Source organism: Delphinus delphis, chromosome 15 (assembly GCF_949987515.2).
Source record: "Delphinus delphis chromosome 15, mDelDel1.2, whole genome shotgun sequence".
Lineage (NCBI taxonomy): Eukaryota > Metazoa > Chordata > Mammalia > Artiodactyla > Delphinidae > Delphinus > Delphinus delphis.
The window spans coordinates 81,196,770-81,216,446 of NC_082697.1; the positions used below are offsets into that span (position 1 = coordinate 81,196,770).

Here is a 19,677-nt window from a genome sequence, read left to right on the forward strand (position 1 = left end):
CAATATTCTACCGTATTTGACCAACAAAAATGGCAACTTTATATGGTCCAACCTAATAAAACTGCAGCCTCTTAGGTGGTTTGTGGATTATATGCAGTGCATGTTGAATCGTAAGCGAGCACCACCCTGCTGCATGAAATGTGGACCTGGTAGTAAGCCACTCAGACCTTGTGGAACAAAGGCAACACCCTTGGAATGCAGAGCAACCAAGCAGAAAGAGCAAGAGCCTGGCCCTGGATATCCTGCAGCCTTCAGATCTGCTATGGACTGCTTATGTCTAGATGCGTATATGAGCAAGAAATAACTTCCCATTTAGGTTAAACTGTTGTTTGGGTCTGTTTTGAAGCAGTTAAATTGATATCCTAATGAATAAAGGGTGTGTGTGAGAGAGAAAGGATACCAGTATCTCTGCCTCCGGAGACTGGATGTGATGCTGTTGAGGCAGCAGCCTAAGACACCACAGGTGGCTTGCGGGGAGGATAACGAGTGCAGGAAACTGACCTGTTCTCTTGGAGCCCAGGAGAGAGGTTGGAAATACTAGTTTGGGAATCACATGTGTATATATGATTATTGTAATCTTGGAAAGGGTGTGATCATCCTGGGAAGACATGTAGATACAGAAAAAAGAGACTGTATTAGCCAAGTATATCATGAAACGGTGAGGACGCTAATGACCATGATTATTATGACCACTGCTGAAGCCCTTCGACGTGAGCCAGGCGGGCTCTGAGCTAAATGCTTCAAGTGTGTCAGTTTAATTCTCAGGATAACCCCTTTGGTGGATGTCATTAATCCAATTTTACTGACGAGAAAACAGGCTTAGTGGATGGCAGAGCTGGGATTTGAACTGAGGTCTGATTGACTTCAAAGTCCACATTTCTAATCCTTACTCCATAAGTCTAAACATAATTTGGGTTTTTTTTTTTTAAACTTGTGGATGCAGGCATATAGAGTTGTCAAAACTCATCAAACTGTAGGCTTGAAATGGGTACATTCTGTTATATGTAAATTATACCTCGATAAAACTGATCTAAAAGAATAGAAATGTGATTTCAGAGTTTTCATTGTGCATGCATCAGGGGTCAATAACCAGTTGTTAACAGGACAGAATATAAAGATAAAGTGTTAGCAAGTGATAAAGGTTAGAGCCCAAGGAAGATTTTGTGTAATTCCCCACCCCCACCCAATCTGAGTTTGAAATAAGTCTTATTGGCACGCTCAAAAACATACAAAAACTGGTGGATGAAATAAAGTTGTTAGGTTTTACCACAGGAATCTCAAGGTACCACATTCTAAAGGTTAAGATCCTCTAACTCAGGGCTTCTTAACCACAAGGCGCAAGGTTTTTGTTTTTTTATTTACTTTATTTATTTTTGGCTGTGTTGGGTCTTCATTGCTGCACACAGGCTTTCTCTAGTTGCGGCAAGCGGGGGCTACTCTTCGTTGCGGTGCTCGGGCTTCTCATTGCGCTGGCTTCTCTTGTTGGGGAGCATGGGCTCTAGGCGCGCAGGCTTCAGTAGTTGTGGCTCACAGGCTCTAGAGCGCAGGCTCGGTTGTTGTGGCACATGGCTTTAGTTGCTCTGCAGCATGTGGGATCTTCCCGAGCCAGGGCTCGAACCCATGTCCCCTGCATTGGCAGGCGGATTCTTAACCACTGCACCACCAGGGGAGTCCCAAGACACAAGGTTTCTTGACCTCAATGCTATTGACATTTCAGACCAGAAGCTTCTTTCAGACCAGGTGCTGGTAGGGGGACTGTCCTGTGCATTGTAGGATATTCAGGCAGCCCCTCTGGCCTCTACCTGCTAGATGCCAGGAGCAACTCCATTTTCAGTTGAGACAACCAATAGTATTGCCAGACGTCCCCTGGGGGGGCAAAAGCGCCCAGTTGAGAACCATGCAATTAGCACATCAGCTGGGTGGTAGAGTCTCCTCTTGGGCCGCAGTACCACCAGAGTCAGGGACTCTTGTCCACTGGGCCTACCCAGGGTGCCACAGTCACTTTCTGGCCACCTGAGCTCATCCCACTCACCCTTCTGGGAGGGACAGCTGTTGATTGCCTCTTTGGCTGGATGCCTCTACAGCTGCACCCCGTCCATCCTCTCCCTGAATTGATCTGGTGGTTTGATGCTGTTTCTTCATCTGCACCAGCAATGGCTGTCCTCGCTGCTGTCCTCTTGTACCTGCCCCCATTGCATACACTGTAAAGCCCAAGTGGACTCCCTTTCCAAGGTGTAAAGAGCAGTGGTCTGTTGGTGGACGGGGCAATGCCCCTTCTCCCAGAGAGGCACCCCCACACTTCAGAAGGGCAGTGGAAGGGCAATCCTCCATCCATCATGAGAAGGGTGGGCTGGGGGCAGGCCTCATTCAAAGCAATGATTGAGGGCAGCAATGTTGGGTAGGCAGCCACCTATTCTCTTCTTGGGAAGGATGTGGATAACCCCCACCCCAGCAGGGAATTCTAGAAGCCGACTCTCCCTGTTCAGGTCTGTTCTGTGGTCAGGGGCCCTTCCCTCCCCGGGTGTATGGCTTTGCCTCTATAAGAAGTTCCTGTTAGGAGCTGTCTTCTTTCTCTTGCCTTAGGACCTGCTAGGTGGGAAAGGAAGAAAGAAAAAAAAGGAGAGCAGGGGAACTTTTCCCCATAGACCTTTCCACTCACCCACCCTAACCTCAAAATCGAGGGGGGAGGTGTCCTCCATTTTTTAGATTTCCTTATCTCTAAGTAGACCAACCATGACAGTTTTATGACCCAAATGCAAGGATGCATTTTATGTTACTAAATGAGCAAAGTGACTTCAGATCTGAATGGGCAGTGAGATAAGTAATATATATAATTTAAAAATTTCCCTCTGGTTGCTAATTTTTCCAGAAAGTCTCCCCTCATGACTCTGAAATTTCTGGAATGTGTACATCTCCCCGTTCCACCCATCCCTGGGCTTTAAGGCAGGAATGTCAAACACAATCAGCATAAGGTCACCAGTTGGTCAGTGGAAAGTTTTTGAAATGGTGGTGACACCAACCTCTGGTGCCTCCAGCCTGCGGTTTCTGGCTCCCAGCCATTTTTGGTGGCAAAAGATTGCCCTGGGGTGGTAGCAGAGGCCAGTGGGTGGCCTGGCTGAGTCCCCAGCCAACAATGCTCCTCACTTCATCCTGGGGGCAGTTTGGACCGGGCAGAGGAGCAAGCAAGAATGGAAGCTGTACCCTCAAAACAGGCTGCCCCTCTGAAGGTGCGTCTATTAGGGGCACCCGAGTCTGAATAGCAAGCGACTCTAACTCTTCGTGCCTATAAACCTTAGAGGCACCCTGAGGAAACAACCAAGCACAATGCAGGGAGTGTGAGTTATGGGAACAAAGGAAGCAAAGATAATGTGTCAAATTAGACGAGACAAAGAAACATAACCACCGGTTGCATTGCCTGGTTCTGGATAGAATCTCGGTCTGAAAATCACATGTTGAATATGCTCCAGTGTGATAGCATTTGGGAGGGAGATCTTTGAGAGGTGATTAGGTTTACATGATGTCATGGGGGTGGGGCCCTAATCCTTAAGAGGATTAGTGTCCTCTGAAGAGAAAGAAAGACTAGAGCCGCTCTCTCTCCACCAAGTGAAGACACAATAAGAAGGTGGCTGGCTGGCTGCAAACCAGGAAGAGACCTCTCACCAGGAACGGAATTGGCCAGCACCTTGATCTTGGACTTCCCAGCCTCCAGAACTGTGAGAAATAAACGTCTGTTGTTTAAGCCACTCACTCTATGGTATTTTGTTATGGCAGCCCATGCTGCTTAAGACACCAGGACACTTTGGGGCACAATTAGGGAAATGTACATACAACCTGGATATTAGATAAATTGAAAATCTATTGGGACTTCCCTGGTGGCGTAGTGGTTAAGAATCCGCCTGCCAGTGCAGGGAACACGGGTTTGAGCCCAGGCCCGGGAAGATCCCACAAGCCACGGAGCAACTAAGCCCGCACGCCCTAACTACTGAGCCCACATGCCACAACTACTGAGCCCACGCACCACAAGTACTGAAGCCCACACGCCTAGAGCCCATGCTCCTCAACAAAGAGAAGCCACCGCAATGCGAAGCCCTCGCACTGCAACGAAGAGTAGCCCCCGCTCACTGCAGCTAGAGAAAGCCCGCGCACAGCAACAAAGACCCAAAGCAGCCAAAAATAAATAAATAAATTTATTTAAAAAACAAAAAAAGAAAATCTATTGACATGGGGAAGTGGAGACCATTAATGGAGAATAGCGGCTTTCAAAACAGCATGTGCAAGATAATCTCATTTTGTTAAAAAACATATATATGCATAGGAAAATTCCTGTAATGTTATACAGTAAGCTGTGAAATGGTAACCTCTGGGTGGTGGAAATATGGTGTTTATTTTTTTCTTTTCAATATTTGATGACTTTCTAAAATGCATATATATTGCTTTGTAAAAATAAAAGGTTATTTTTAATTAGAGAGGGAGTGTGGTCTGGGAGGGGCTTCATAGATTGTGTGATCACAACCCTCATTTTTTTTCAAAGGAGGAAAATTTTTGACTCATCACACTGACTTTAAAAAAAAAAACAACCCTTTTTATTGTGGAAAATTTCAAACAGACCCAAGTATAGACAAAACATTCTACCAGCCTCAACAATGATCAACTCATGGTCATTCTTGTTTCATCCCCCCTCCCCTCCCGACCCAATGCACTTTCTCCCTTTCCTTTTTATTCTGAAGCGAATCCCAGACCTCACATAATTTATCCCATTAATATTTCAGTACTATTTCTTTAAGGACTCAAAAATACACAACCACAATACATTATCATGCCTAAAAAATTAATAATTCCTTAATATCATCAAATATCCAGCCAGTAGCCATAATCCCAATTGTCTCATAAATGTAAGAAGTCAGTTTATTTGGTTGAATCAGGATCTAAATAAGGTCCATAAATCACAGTGGATGATATGTCTTTTGCAGTCTCTTTTAATCTATGGGTTGTTGCTCCATCTCTTTATTTTCCCTGGTGATATATTTGTGGAGGAATCCAGGTGGTTTGCCCCGAGGTGTTTCCCACAGTCCTAATTTTGCTGGTGTCCAATGTGTTCTCCTCTCCTCTGTATTTCCTGTAATTGGTAGTGGCATCTAGAGGCTTGATCATATTCCTAGGTTCGATTTTTAGGGGGCAACAACACTTCATAGGTGGTGGTGCATTCTTCCATCAGGAGGCATAGAATGTCTGGTTATCTCTTATAATGTGCTATGTGATGTTGGCTGCTGTTGAAACTCAACACCTGGATCCACTCCTTCAGGGTGATGCTCCAATTCTAAAATTCTATCTTTGTTCATTAGCTGGAAGAGTTCTATAAAGAAAAACTTCCCTTCATCGGTGATCTGATAAAGGCAGATAGATGCTTGATTTTTCCCTTTACTTACGAGTTTTCAAAATAATGAAGTGATTCTCTGGCATCCTCCAAAGGCGAGCTATTTTTCAGCCATTATGAACTCATGAATTTAACTCAGTCCATTGCAGTTCTTACCCTTCCTGATGCTCCAATTATCCCATCCTTTGGCCATTGGGAGCCTCTTCAGATTTGCTCCTGAGTCTTTTTGATGTGATCCTAGTAATCTTTGATAGAAATCTCTCATCAGAGCTGAAACATGATCTCAATGGGTAAAATGGGCCATGAAAGATAAGGCAGGTGTTATTTCTGAGGTCTTTTTTTTCTCTCCCCTTTGGTTCGAAAAGCATTCCCTCCCCAGTAAAGGTCTCCCCGACCCAGCTCCTGCCTCCCTCTTGACTTGAATGTTCCAGGGCCCTCTCACCTCTGGCTGTGCTGCCCTAGAGTTCCCTGCTTTGCTGGGGTTTCAAAAAGTAGAAAGTCAGCGTCGGAAGTGCCTTGGTGACCCCAGGAAGGGATGTGGAGTCCCAGGTGAGTTTTACCAGGTGTCAGGCAGGCAGGGCTGGGTCCAGGCTGACTTCCCAGGGGATGCTCATTCCTCCAGATGCTATGTGAGGTTTATAATTCCAGCACACCCTGTTCTTTCAACTTCTAACTCTTCTCAGGCCTTTGATCTTGTACACCTAGCAGAAGGGCTGTGTACCTCTGGCTCAGGGCAGCCTCAGCTGCCTGCCTCTGCCTGAGCCCCTCCTACCCTGACTCTGTCACTCCAGCCTTGCTGAGGTTCTGGTCTCTTTCTCATCTCTCCCATCTTGGTCTGTATCCCTACCCATCTGTCTTCAGCCTCAAAGGAGGCACTGTGCTATCTTATTCAATCTCCTCAACAACCCTCTAATCATTCCCATTTTATAGATAAGGAAAGTGAGAAACTTAGCTGTTAGTGCTGATCTGGGACTTGAACCCACACACACCAGCTCCACATTCCCTGACACCTCGTGCCTGCCTCTGCTTCTTGTCACTGAGCACTGTTTTTCTTTTTTAGAAAATAATATCTATTTTCTGATTTCAGAATGAAGACATAAAAATTCAAGCAATATAAATGTTACTATTTTTTAAAAGTAAACTTAAGTCCCCTCTCTTCTCAGACCTCAAAATCATCACCATCAACTATCTGGTGTATTTCCTTCCAGACCTACATAAATGTTTATGAATAAATAATTTTTCTAAAACTGGGCTTTCTCTGTATGTCCTTTTCTGCACATTGCTTTATTCACTTATTAATTTATTGGGAACTGCTTCTTGTGTTTAGAACATCTATATTTTCTGCATTCTATTTAACAGTTTTAGTTTTCCATTGTTCCCATAATTATTTAGTCAGTGCCATACTGATGAACTTTGGGGTTGTTTCCAATTTTTCATTATTTGAAACAATGCTGCAATTAGCACCCTTGTGCATTTAGCTTTGCACACCTGTGTAACTATTTCCGTAGGATAAATTCCTGGAAATGGAATTTCTGAGTCAAAACCATGCACATTTAAGATTTTCATAAATATTTTTAAACTGACCTCCAGAGAGACTGTATTAATTTACATTTACACAATGAATGCCTGTCTTCTGCACATACTTGCCAGACTGATGTTACGAATTTTTTTCAGTTTTGTCTGATGGGTGAAAAGTGTTTTATTATGGTTTTATTTTGCAGTACTTATTGTTAAGGTTGAGCACGTACGTTTGTTGGTAATTTCTCTTTCTTTGGTGAATTGTCTGTTCATGTCCTTTGTTCGCGTTTGCTGGGGTTGTTTTTTCTTTTTCTTATCAACTCACAAATCTTTCTTATATATTGTATCAATCTTTTTAATATGTGTTAGAAATAACTTCCTTGTTTAATGTTTCTAGTTTGGCTTTGCCGTATAGAAGTTTTAGCTGTGAATGAGATCAAACTTAAATGCCTTTTGGTTTATTTGTTACTGTTTTTTTTTTTTTTCTAATTTTTATTGGAGTATAGTTGATCTACATGTTACTGGTTTTCATATCATTTTAGAAGGGCCTCCTCCCTCCCAAGGTTATAAGAATGTTCACCCACTTCTCCCTTTTAATATTTTGTTTTTACATTTAAATCTTTCGATGTAATGAATGAAATAGAAATCCAGCTTCCCACACTCTCCCTTGACTAGCTAATTGTTCAAGAAACAATTATCAAATAATCTTTTCCCCACTATTCAAGTGCCACCTTTATCATGTACATGCTAGATTCCCATGTGCCTTTGCTGCTATTTCTGGACTCTGTTCTGATAGATTGTGCCATTCCTGTGCCAATCCCAGCTCACTGTGCTTTCAATATTTGATAGGCCAGGTCCCCCCCTTACTCATCTGTTTCGGAATGTTCTGGTTTTTCTCATTATCATTCTAGATAAACTTTTGAATAGTTTTGTCAAGTTTCCCAAATTATCCTTTTGAGATTTAGAGACTTCATTGAATTTACTGATTTAGGGAAGACTTACATCTTTTACATTACGGTCTTCCTATTTAAGAACTAGTTATTACTCTGCCTATTCAAGTCTTCCTTGGTTGAGAAACTCAAAGTACTTTAGTTTTATTGATTAATCGAATAGAGGTCCTATACTTTTCTTGTTAAAGTACTCTTAGATATTTTATGATTCTTGTTGCTCTTATAAATGAGATATTTCCTTCCATTAACTTCCTAACTAATTATTAAAAAGCTATTGGAAATCCTGCCATTTTCGACAACATGGATGGACCTTGAAGGCATGATGCTAAGTGAAATAAGTCAGACAGAGAAAGGCAAATACTGTATGATCTCATTTATATGTAGAATCTGAAAAAAAAAAAAAAGAAAGAAAACCAAACTCATAGATACAGAGAGATTGGTTGCCAGAGCTGGGAGGTGGGAGGTGGGGAAAAATGGGAGGTGGTCAAAAGGTACAAACTTCCAGTTATAAGATAAGTAAGTCCTGGAGAGGTCATGTGCAGCATGGTAACTATAATTAACAATACTATATTCTATGTTTGAAAGTTGCTTAGAGGGTACATCTTAAAAGTTCTCATCACAAGAAAAAAAAATTGTAAGTATTTGTGGTGATGGATGTCAACTAAACTTATCAGGGTGATCATTTCTATATATATATATATATATATATATATATATATATATATATATAGTGAAATTTAAAAAAATCACAAATAATTTAAAAGCTATTCCTTGTTCTTCACTCTTATCTCTGTCCACACCCTCTCTATGGAGCTCAGTCTTGGCCTTGAGTACCATCTCTATGTTGAAGACTCCTAACATCCAGTCTTGTCGGCTCTCCCAAACCATCATCGTCTTATCTCTAACTTGGTATTTCCTAAATTTCAAAAATTCTCACACCACTGTCATAATTTTTCATATTCTGTATTCCACCTGTACTGTTATTTATTTGCTTACTGTTTTTCTTTAAACCAATTCATTAAAAATAAATTTAGCCTTATCTTGTGCAATAATTGCTGTGACATAACAAGTAGTATTCTGATGTGCTGATTAGAATTTCTCTAATATGCATGAGTATAAATACAAAACTAAAAGGCATCTCTGGGATCATCCATTGCATTTTTGAATCTCTGGTCTAGCTGGTAACAAACCTGAATATTCGCCATTGCTTCCCAGTCAACATTCTTCCCTCACAGCCCCTCTCAACCCCACTTTCCATGCTATGTCAGGCTGATCATTTCCTCAGCCACCTGAGCGCCAAACCTGGGCTTCGTGGATACCCCCTTCGGCCCCTTCATCCCCATCAGAGGATGTTTTCTTTCAGTTGCATCTTGCAAACTGTCCCTTTGCCTTCCATTCTCCCAGACACTCTTTTTATCCTCCTCCCTGGATTCCTTCTTGAGGACCAGTCTCTTGCTTTGAGGCCCCTCCTTCTCCACCAGCTTCATCAAGGTTGACTCACTGCCCTCAGCATCATTTAAACACAGTTGCTGTGCCCATCCCACCACGGCAGATAATCATGACACGAGCTTGGGACCTTCCCCCTGCTCATCCAAACCTTACCTGTACTTTTAGGCTCACTGTACCTTGTCGGAGGAGTCCAGCTCTCTCCCTCTCCTACTCCTGGAGCACTGCCTGGTGTCGGCTCAGGTATCTCACCTCCCTGAATAGACTACAAGCTGCTTGAGGACAGGCTTCAGTCGGAACGTTCCTTCTGCATCGGCGCACGGCCACGCACACATCAGATGCTCAATTAGGGTTTGCTGAGTCACTGCACGGTGGCGTTCCCAAAGACTTTCCTCCAGCTCCACCTCTCCCTCTCACGTGCCATAGTAACCCGCCCTGCACAACCTCTGGCTCCCACCAACCAGGGGCAAGAGTGAAAACGGGACGGGTATATGAAAGGCGGAGCGCACTGAAACATAAGAAGCCAGTTCTAGGATCGTTAGTCTTTTAATATATTATTCTGAAAAGAAAGGAATTAAAAAAAAGTTCCTGACATCTCTTCTGAGTTTTTTGTTTTGCTTTTTAATTTAAATAAATACCCTGCCCGCCCCCCACCCGCGAAAATTTCCCTCCTTCCCCATCATCCCCCCCATCCCAGGTGCCAGACCCTCACCCCGGAGCTAAGTAAGATGCCTACTTCAGAGCAGGCCAAGCTCACTACCAAATACTGGCGACTTGTAAATACTGTAAATGAGCCCTCTGGCCCCCGGGCTCCCCGGAGCCCCTCCCTCCTCCTGCTCCACTCCCCACTCCAGACCTGTCCCTAGCTTTGGCGGGGCGTGGATAGCAGGGCCTTTAGGCGTTGGGGAGAGTGCCAGCTTGGTTCCCTTTACTTGCCTGCAATTCCCCACTCCCTGTTCAGGAGTAGATCAGAAAGGCCAAGAATTGCCCCCCAGCCCAAAATAAATAACAAAATAAACAGCACCTCCCCCACTCCCCACTCTCTAAAAGAGCCCCTCTACCTCTCACTCTCCGGTCCCTGTCCCTCGCTGACCCGCCCCCCCTTCTTCCTCCCTGACCCTTCCCTCCTTCCCCATGCTGACCTGGGCTTGGCCTTCGCCCTCTCAAGAGAAGGGGTCTGCTTGGCTCAGTGGGAAGAGCGGCGGAGGGCCTCACTCCCAACCTCAAGCCAACCCTCCCCCAAGTTTCTGGGGGTGCTGCTTGGCGCCCCCAACCCGATGGGCCCAGCCGACTCCCCGTCTCGGGGGCTAGGGTGGAGGGCAGAGGTTCTCCCCGGCTCTCTCTCACCTGGTCCTTCAAGCGTCCCTTTTTCGAGGCCGGTTTCCCCCGCCCCGCTCCCCGGTCCCGGCGCCCCGGCCTCCTCAGATAGCGGTGTCCCAGAGGACTGTGTGCTGCCGGCGGCAGGGCGGGGTGCCGGACTTGCGGGGCTCAGGCCCGCGCCGCCAGCTGGGGAGGATGGGCATGCTCTCCTGCTTGCAGAGGCCGCGGTCGGGCCGGTGGCGCGCCTTGATCTCCTTGCACACGCAGCGCTTGCGCTCGATCACCTCCAGCAGCTTGCCGTCGCGCTCGCGGGTGGCCTGGGGCGGCAGGGGCAGCGGCAGCGGCAGCGGCAGCGCAGGCTGGATCTGTGCCCCTTCCTCCCGCCGCCGGCCCCGACGGGGATGGGGGGGAGGGAGGAATAAGGGGGTCAAGGACCTCAGAGTCACCCGGCCCTGTCCCCACCGCCGAGCGCCGAGGCCAATGCGTGGCCCAGAAACAAGTCCTCTCTTGCCCCCAAGGCCTCCGTCCTCTCTCCCTGCGGCCTGGTGCCAGGCGGTGCGTGTCTCACCCCAGGAAGGGGCGCCTTTTCAAAGCCGTCTTCCCAGCAGGCTGCATTTTTCCACCCAGAGGGGATGTCTCTTTCTAAACGCAACGCACAAAGGCGCACGTCGGCCAGTGGCGGCCCTGGCTGGCTACCCAGGATCTCCCCCACCCCCTCGCTCTCCAGCCTTCCCGTTAGTCTGTGGCAGGCCCCAGCCTGAAGTCTTGCCTTTCTTCACTCACCCGGGCCTTCTTGCCTACCTGTTCCTTCACAAATAAAATGCCCAACCCCGTCTCCCTCCTCACCTGGCTCAGGGCATCCCTGGGCTGGCTGCAGGGCCGAGGGGTGTGGAGCGCGGCCTGCCGGACTCCTGAGGTGGAGGCGGAGCGCCCCAGGCGGTAGCCTCCCGTGAAGTCTGAGGCAGAAGACAGAGGGGTGAGAAGGGAAGGGGCCTCCACGTTCCCCTCCCCCAGTTCCCTGAGGACAGCCCGTGCCAGGCCGCCCCCCACCCCAGCCTCATTAGAGGAGGAAAGGGGTTGGAGATGTGGTATTATAATGTAGGGCCCAGGGGCTTCCTGGGTGGCACAGTGGTTGGGAGTCCACCTGCTGATGCAGGGGACTCGGGTTCGTGCCCCGGTCAGGGAGGATCCCACATGCCACGGAGCGGCTGGGCCCGTGAGCCATGGCCGCTGGGCCTGTGCGTCCGGAGCCTGTGCTCCGCAACGGGAGAGGCCACAGCAGTGAGAGGCCCGCGTACAGCAACAAAAAAAAAAAAAAAAAAGAATGTAGGGCCCAGGATGAGGACCCTGAGAGATTCCCCCCAGCCCGCCCATCTGTGTGCTGGTGTACGAGGGCTGAGCGTGTCACCTCCGTTGCGGTGGCAGGCGGGGAAGGTCTGGCAGGGTATGGGCAGCGCGGGGCGGCTTCCTCCTCGGTCCCCTCCGTGGTGGATCCTGGCCAGCAGGCCCTCTGCCCCCTGGCTCCTCACTGGGATCCCTGATGCCACAGAGCCTCTGTCCTCACGCTCCACCTTGCCTGCACCCTCGGCACTGCCATTCCAGGCCTGGACACTGTCCTCGACCTCTCCTGGGTGACAAGGAGAGCTCTGAGACTGTACAAGGAGAAGGGTCTTGCTGTCCCCCCAGCTATACACACCGCGGCCTGGGTGGACCAGAAGTAACTTGCCCCGTTGCAGGTCACAGCTGGGAAGGGGGGGGGCCCTGCTTCACACAGAACATACACAGAAGGAGGGACGCCAGTCCTGGCACCACCCCTGGGCTGAGAATCATAGATATTTACTGCTGCCAAACCCTCTTCCCTGTTCAGAGGGGTCTCCCCTACCCCAGTTTAACTTCAGAGCCCCTCCAGCCCCAGACAGTGCCAGAATAAACACTGTCTGAAACAGAGACCGGGGGGGCTGTTCCCTAGGAGGGGGAGAATTCCCAAAGCCGGGAAGTGAGAAGGGGGGCACTGGGGGAAGGGCTGCATGTGAACTAAGCTCATCTCCCAGAGTAAGCCTGGCAGAGCATTGCGTTGCCAAGCAACGGTAGGGGCCTCCCTCTCCTCTCCCTCCTGTCTGGATGGGTTGCCATGGTAACGGCTGGGAGGCAGCTGTGTTTAGCTCCTAGTGTGCGCACACTCACAAACACACACCCCTGCAGCCCAGCGAAGGGAGGGGCAGGGAATAGAGCGGGACAGGGCAGGAGGAGGAGACCAGATTCTACCCCGTCCCCATCCCAGGTCTTCCTGCCCCTCCAGAGCACACACGGGGACCCCATCCCTTCAGTCTGCTGCATGCCCCCATCCCTCTTGTCTCCCAGAAAAGTTCCCAGTTCAGGACAATGGGCTGTGGCTTCCAAGTATGCCCTTCAACACCTCCCCCAAATCATCACGGACATCCCCTGTCCCCTCCCCGTCACCCCCTCCTCACTCACTGTCCAGCTCTTTCGCCTTCCTCCCGCCATACAGGACCTTCCTCTGTAGAGCCCAGCCTGCCCCAAACGTCGAGGCGCCCATCTCCTCTTCTTCCTCTTCTGGTGTCCCCGCGCTGGCGATGACGTGGGCACAAGAAAGGCTGGCAAAGGCCCCCCCGTCGGTCCCTTGCTCCTGCAGCTGGATCTTGACCACGGGGGATGGAGCCCCCATTCCACAGCCCTTATTCAGCACCCCCCCAGCCTTGAGGCTCTCATAGGCAGGGGGTCTCTTGAGCCCAGCTGCCGCAGCTGGGTAGGTCCAAAGGGGGGTCAGGGGGCCTGCAGTTGGGTCCGGAAGGCTGTGTGGGGAGGCCAGGCAGGCGCGGTGGTGGAGAACCCCAGCTGCTGCGCCCATAGCCCCGCCATGGGGGCTGGACTTCCCAGGCACGGGGGGCCTCGAGCGGGTACACAGCATCCCGTGGAGGACTGAGATCTCCTTCTCTGTCTTTGGCTCCCCAGCGCCCAGGGGCGGACCGGTGGGCAGGACGGAGTGCGTGGTCACCTTGACTGCTGAGTACACCATGGTGTAAGACACGGCCTTGTCCTTGGGGGGGCCGGGGAGCAAGGCAGCCGGGGCAGGAGGGGCTGCCGGCACCCCTGCCGCCTTGGGGCAGATCATGCTGTGGGAATTGGGGAGCTCCCTCTCCCCCCGGGGCTGGCCAGAGCCCTGGGGCGGCAACGGTGTCGAGTGGCTCCGGGCTCGGCCCGAGGGTCCCAGCAGCAGCAGGTTGGCAGCGGGAGGCGGAGGCGGTGGGGGAGGCGTCTCCCGCTCCCGGGCAGGCACTTGGGGAGCTGGGGTGGAGCCGGCTGGCTCCTTGGAGTGGCAAAGGACTGGTAGCCTCGAGACCCCATCGCCAGGGGCTCGGGAAGCAGGCTTGGCCTGGGGGAAGGCCAGGAGTGGAGGACGGTGCTGGAGGAGGTTGGGGAAGGGCGGCGGGATTTCACAAGGAGTGGTCTTCGTGGGCGTCCCCTCCCTCCGGCTCGGGAGGGCTGAAGCTGGACGGCGCTGGGTGTGGAGCTGAAGGGCGTGAGGCTGGTGCGGTGTGGAGCTTGCCGTCAACGGAGGGGCCCCATTGGCGCGGCCTTCCCCGGCCTCCTCGGGCAGCGGGTACTTCATCTCCTCGTATATGGCCTCGCTCTCTTCTGAGTCCGAGTCAGCGCCAGCCGTTGGGGTCGGCCCCCCCCCACCCCCAAGAGGGGGCCCAGTCAGTCCCCCTCCACTCCGCCCTCCTCCCCTGAAGACATCCCCCACCATCTCAATGTACACCGGCTCCTCTTCCTGGGCACCCACCTCAGGGTCCCCAGCTACACAGGACCCCCTACTGAGGCGGTGAAGGGGCAGGTTCCCCCCTCGAGGAGAGGCGGCTGGGGGACAGGATTCATCAAAGGAGACAGAGAGCTGGGTGTTGGGACTTCGCCTGGGCTTCTGTGGAGGAACCTTCCGGCTGGACTCGCGGCCCTCCGGGGTTGGCTTCTGTGAGCCTGGGCAGGAGTGGGAAAGAGAACAAGAAACCGGGCTGTAAGTCGAGGAAGGAAATGGGGAGACCCAGTGTGACCTCTTGACTCACCGGCAAGGACATTTCTGCCTCTTCATTTTCCCCACGTCCCTCAACTTACAGCCCCAGTGGGTTCTTTTCCTACCGGTCTGCCTCCTGTCCTAATGAACGCCCCAGAATCTGCAGCTCCCACCCTCAATTCTCCCTGACCCTCAAGGCCCTCCAAGGCCACCCCTTTCCCAAGAATGAACTTTTCAAGGATCTTCCCCTGCCCTTGAATGGTTCATCTCAGGCCCTTCCAAAAAGGAACCCCCCCACTCCTTCTGAGAATGGAACCTTCCACTTCCTCGGTTCTTCCCTGAATGAACCCTCCCGGCAGGCCTCCCCTGGCCTGGAATGGATCCTCCCAGCTCCCGGCTCCTACTGGGCAGGGGTGCTGGTGTCTCACCTGCTTTCTTGCTGGGGGGCGTCTCTGCCCCCGGCCCTGCCATGCTGAGCTTGGTGCTGGGGTGTCTCCGGGGCTTGGCCGGGGGTCTTCGGGTGCTGCCATCCTCTGTGAGGCCCCCCCCGCCCCCCCCAGGCACGCCCCCCACGCTGTCCATGCTGCCCACCGAGTGGCAGGAGAGGGAGCGTGGGGCCATGGCGCTGCGGCAGGGGTGGGGGGTGTGCTCTTGGGAGGCGGGCATCGTCATGAAGCCCATCCTGAGCGAGCGGCGCAGCGAGGCAACGTCCCGCACGCGGACCCCCGGCCCTGGGCCGGCCCCGGGCCCCGAGGAGCCTGCAGGAGCCCCCTCCTTACTGGAGCTGGGGAGAGAAGGCCCAGATGGAGCAGAGGTCGGGCCTCAGGCCTGGGCCCCCGGCTCCCATACCCCAAGAGGGGTTTGCAACCCTGTGGCCTCCCAGGTAGGAGGAGGGGGGCCGGGGTGGAGATGGGGGGAGCCTGAGGGTCCAAAGCACTAAAGAAGCTTCAGCCTGAATTTCTAGGCTTTGAAAAAGGCAAGGATATGGAGGGCAGGGATGAGAGAAGGGGTGAGCCTGTGTGCAAGGGAGCATTCCTGGAGCTGGCCGACCCCAGCCTGGGCATCTCTGGTGCACACACACGTGTGGACAACTTCGTACATAGAGATGCAAACCCAGGCAGCGCAGCCCCGCCTGGCACATGCTTCTGCCACCCTGGCTCTGCTCCTTCTCACCCTCACGCTGGCCCACACCTGGCCTCTGGCCTCCCTTCATGTCTGGCTGCTGCGGCCTCCACTCCCACACCGCCTCCTTTCCCAGACCCGGGCTGTACCGCCGCATCCTCAGAGCGGCCTCCCCCAGCTGATCCTTCCTCCTCCCTGCCTCTCTCTCTTTCTTTCTTTCCCTCTCTTTCCCTCTCCCTCTCCCTCTCCCTCGGCGCTGTCCTCTCTCTGTCACCCTCCCAGGCTCACCCCCCATTCCCTTTCACTGTCTCTGAGCTTCTGTGTAAGTGAAGAGGGGGTGCGGCTGGCAGGGAAGAGGGGAGAGCTGCGGTGGGGTGGGCTCTCATTAAGGCCCTGTCTGCTAACCCTTCATTAGGGAGAGATCAGTGCAGTGATAGCTCTGATTAATCTAATTAACAACAAGAATTAAACTCCACAGTTTTGAGGAGGGAGAAGGGAGCAGGGAGGTGGCTCTGACTCAGGCTCCGAGCGGCTGTGCCACCAATGGGAATGAAGAGAAAGGAGCAAGACAGAAGAGGCCAGGTGCCAGGTCCCCGGGAGGGCAAGGAGAGGGGGCGAGCTGTGTGTGTGTGTGGGGGGGGGGTATTGGTTCCCAGCCCTGGCTCCTCTGCAGGGCCAGCCTGCCCCCCTCCCACACACACACAGCCCCATCACTGGGAGGGGGCCAAATGGATCATCTCTGGTGCCCCTCAAATGACCCATCCCTGGACTGTGAGGGCAGCAGGGCCTGCCCCTTCCAAGGTCAGGTGACAGGGGAACCAGGAGCCAGGCCCACACTGACAAGAGAGGAGGACATCACAGGCCAGAGGTGAGTCAGGAAGGAGTGTCTTGGGCCTCTGGGGATGGGGAAGAGCCCCAGGGTGTCCCTGGGCTGGAAGCCCCCTGAGAGGCCAGGGCAGGGGCTGGAGCCAGGAGCCAGGAGCCGGGCAGGGACAGGGCGTGTGCAATTCCAGCAATTCTGTAGTGAGCACGGGCTCTGAGATCAGACTGATGACCAGGCTGTTGGAGTCAGGAAGGGCAGAGGGATGTGGCCCCGCCACGAGGGAAGCAGAGGTGGGACAGGTGAGGGGGCAATCTGGGATGCGGCCTTACCTCCTCTTGGCCTCCTCTTCCTTGTGCTGCCTCCACTCCAGCTTGGTTTTTCGGTAGAGGAGGTTCATGTCGTGGGGCAGGAGGCAGGTGCTGGGGATTCCTGCTCAGCGCCACCAGGCCCGGGGGGCGACCCTCCCTGGGTCCCGGATCCACTTGGTGGGGGGGAATGGAAAGGAAAAAAAAAGAAAGATGTGGGGTGGTCGGGGCCAGGAATGAATGAGAAAGAGAGAGAAGGGAGCAGAGATGTGACTCTGGTCCTCAGAGAGAGGAAAACAGATGGAAGCACAGAAAACCCAACGCCGCCTTCAGGACCCACACACGTACAGACACAGACGGACATGTATCCAGAGTCACACACCCTGACAAAGGTGTTCAGAGCCACAGATACACACTCTGGAGAGATCAGACTGACACAGAATCCCATCCTGTAAATACATCCTGAGCCACCACACAGACAGGCCCCACCAACCTACAGCAACCCTGCGGCCACACAAACACACGTTCAGACCCACAAACCACCGGGCCACAGACCCATATCTACCAACAGAGGACGAGACACGCTGATTGGCACAGGTAAACACAACCTAGGAACAGCCAGACACACAGACATAAACACCCCGACACACCCACAGCACACACAGACCTCCAGACACACACAAATCGGCGCACCGAACTGGACGTACCTATAGACAAGGAGTCATGCCGGGGCCTACTTGCCTACACTGCACCCCGCTGGGGAAGGGGGAGACGGTCAGACTCCCCACCCCCTCTTGGGGCCTGAGGCTGGGGGGTGTCATGAGGGCAGGGCGGGGATGCTGGAGAAAGGGTGGGGGCATTCTGAGTTGGGCAGCTACAAGACCACCCATCCATGTCTCTCCATTCCCTGCCGACCCCCTCACCAGTCCTTCGCCTGGGCCCGGGCTTCCGTCCACCCCTATTCCTGCACCCTGGCCCCTCAGCGAAGGTCTCCGCCTCCCTCGCTGAGCGCCCAAATCACCTTCCTCCTCAGGGATCTGGGAGGCTCTCGGCTTCCCTCTCGCAGTCCCCGCCCCTCCATCCCACCCGGGGGTCTCCAGTCTGGCCTCATAGCTACCTTCTGAGCTGCGGCCTCCATACCTGCCCTGGTTTCCCTTCCCCCAAACACACTCTCCTTTGCGCTTTCTGCCTCACCTCTCCTTCTAGGCGCCCCTCCTCACTGCCGTCCTCTCCCTTCCCTGTTTGTTCCAAACCTGGCCGGCTTCATCCCCCTCTCCATCCAAAGGCCCCAGGTTCCCGGGCACCCCTCCCCTTCCCCTTGTCCTGCTACCCTGGGTTTCTCCGTCTCTCGCCCCGCCAATCCTCCCTACCCCTTGTGCCCCCATCCCACCTCCCCGCACCAAGCCTCCCCAATTTCTACATCACCGTACCTGGCCTGCCGGGCGCCGGCCCCCCCATGCCGGGCTCCGCCCGGAGCAGGAGGAGGGAGGAGGAGAGACAGAGAGAGACCGGGGGGGGAGCCGAACAGGGCCCTGCCGCAGAGACAGCCCCGCCTCCGGGTCCGCCCCCAGACCCGCCCCCGGCCCCAAACCCACCCTTCCACACCCTCCAAGGACGGAGCGGGAGTGGCCGTGCTGCGCTGCGCCGCTAGGCTGGGGTGGGGGGCACTGGGCCAGCGGAGCCGGCGGGGGGACTCGGAGAAACGTCGTGGGGTGCAGGGGACCCGGCGCCAGCCCGTCCCCGCTTTGGGGCGTCCACTCCTTGTAGCCCTTCGCCCCTGCCCGGCAGGGCCGTGCTGGGTTTGGTGTCCAAGGCCCCGGCGGAGCGAAGCTGGCCGCAGGGCGCAGGGGCGCCCCCCAGCGGCGACCCGGGGCCTGCGCCCACGCGCGTACCCCGTGCAGCCGGCGCTCCCCGGGTGCGCACACCACGTCCGGCCCGGGCGAGGTTGCGGCTGCGGGGCCCGGGGTGCAGTGAGGCGGCGAGGCCGGCAGGGGGGGCCGGTTTCCGGGCTGAGGGGCTCTGAGAGTCGGGAGCTGGACCATCCGCGTCTTTGTCCAGCAGGGGGCGAGCTCCCTGGGCCGCGCCCCGTCTTCCAGCCGCCCCCCAGGTACAGGGAGGGCACTGGAGCTGGCTCTCTTGGTGCTCGTCGCCAATCCCTGCAGGTTCCCAGGGGTCCAGGCCTGTTTCACCGCCAGGGCTCAAAATCTTTTGCCCGTCCGCCCCCGCGGCCCAAGTCATCCTCCCAGTAACCTTTGACTCCGCAAAGTAATGAATATAAAGAATAAGTCGTAAATGGCCCCATATATTAAAAGGCTATGCCCCTGGGAGAGTTAACACATTAAAATACATAACTATCCTTTCACATTTACACCTTAGTGTGAATAAACTCTTATTTATTCATTCAACAAACATTTCCACAGAGACCAACAATGTCCCTGGGACTGTAGACACGGAGGAGTCCAAGGTGATGTTGATTGTCTGAGTTGGTGGGAAGAGGAGGATGCAAAGATAAGGTTGAATACTTTGTAGCGAGCTATCGCAGAGGGAAGGAGGATCTGGGGGCGGAGCAGCGGGGCTGTGTTCTGAATATTGCCAGAGGGGAGAGGGTCTGGGGGTGGGGGTGGGGCCGTTGCGTGGGAGGCTGCTTCCTGCACCTCACCACTTGGGAGGCCTCAGGATCGAGCTCCGGTAGTCATTGTTACCATTTGAAGGGAGAGAGACAGGCAGATGCATTTTAACGAGATAAAGATAAACTGAGGGCAAGGGGGTTTGCATTATTTTGTTTTTGT

At 53.1% G+C, this 19,677-nt stretch overlaps 1 protein-coding gene across 4 annotated transcripts; it reads right to left on the reverse strand.

The window, feature by feature from the left end:
• Positions 1–9,986: 9,986 nt before the first annotated feature.
• Positions 9,987–18,455, reverse strand: NYAP1 (neuronal tyrosine phosphorylated phosphoinositide-3-kinase adaptor 1). Of its 4 annotated transcripts, none has more exons than XM_060033178.1 (7): positions 18,319–18,455; positions 16,913–17,064; positions 15,067–15,422; positions 13,084–14,604; positions 12,017–12,235; positions 11,455–11,564; positions 9,987–10,973 (listed from the first exon to the last, which is right to left on the reverse strand). In XM_060033178.1, the coding sequence occupies exons 2-7, from the start codon at positions 16,978–16,980 to the stop codon at positions 10,710–10,712; spliced, it is 2,538 nt and encodes an 845-aa protein (XP_059889161.1). In that variant the 5' UTR covers positions 16,981–17,064; positions 18,319–18,455; the 3' UTR covers positions 9,987–10,709. The 4 variants fall into 4 exon arrangements, with proteins under 4 accessions (XP_059889161.1, XP_059889162.1, XP_059889164.1 ...); XM_060033179.1 differs by lacking the exon at positions 18,319–18,455 and adding an exon at positions 17,596–18,222; XM_060033181.1 differs by lacking the exon at positions 18,319–18,455 and adding an exon at positions 18,083–18,102.
• Positions 18,456–19,677: the final 1,222 nt, after the last annotated feature.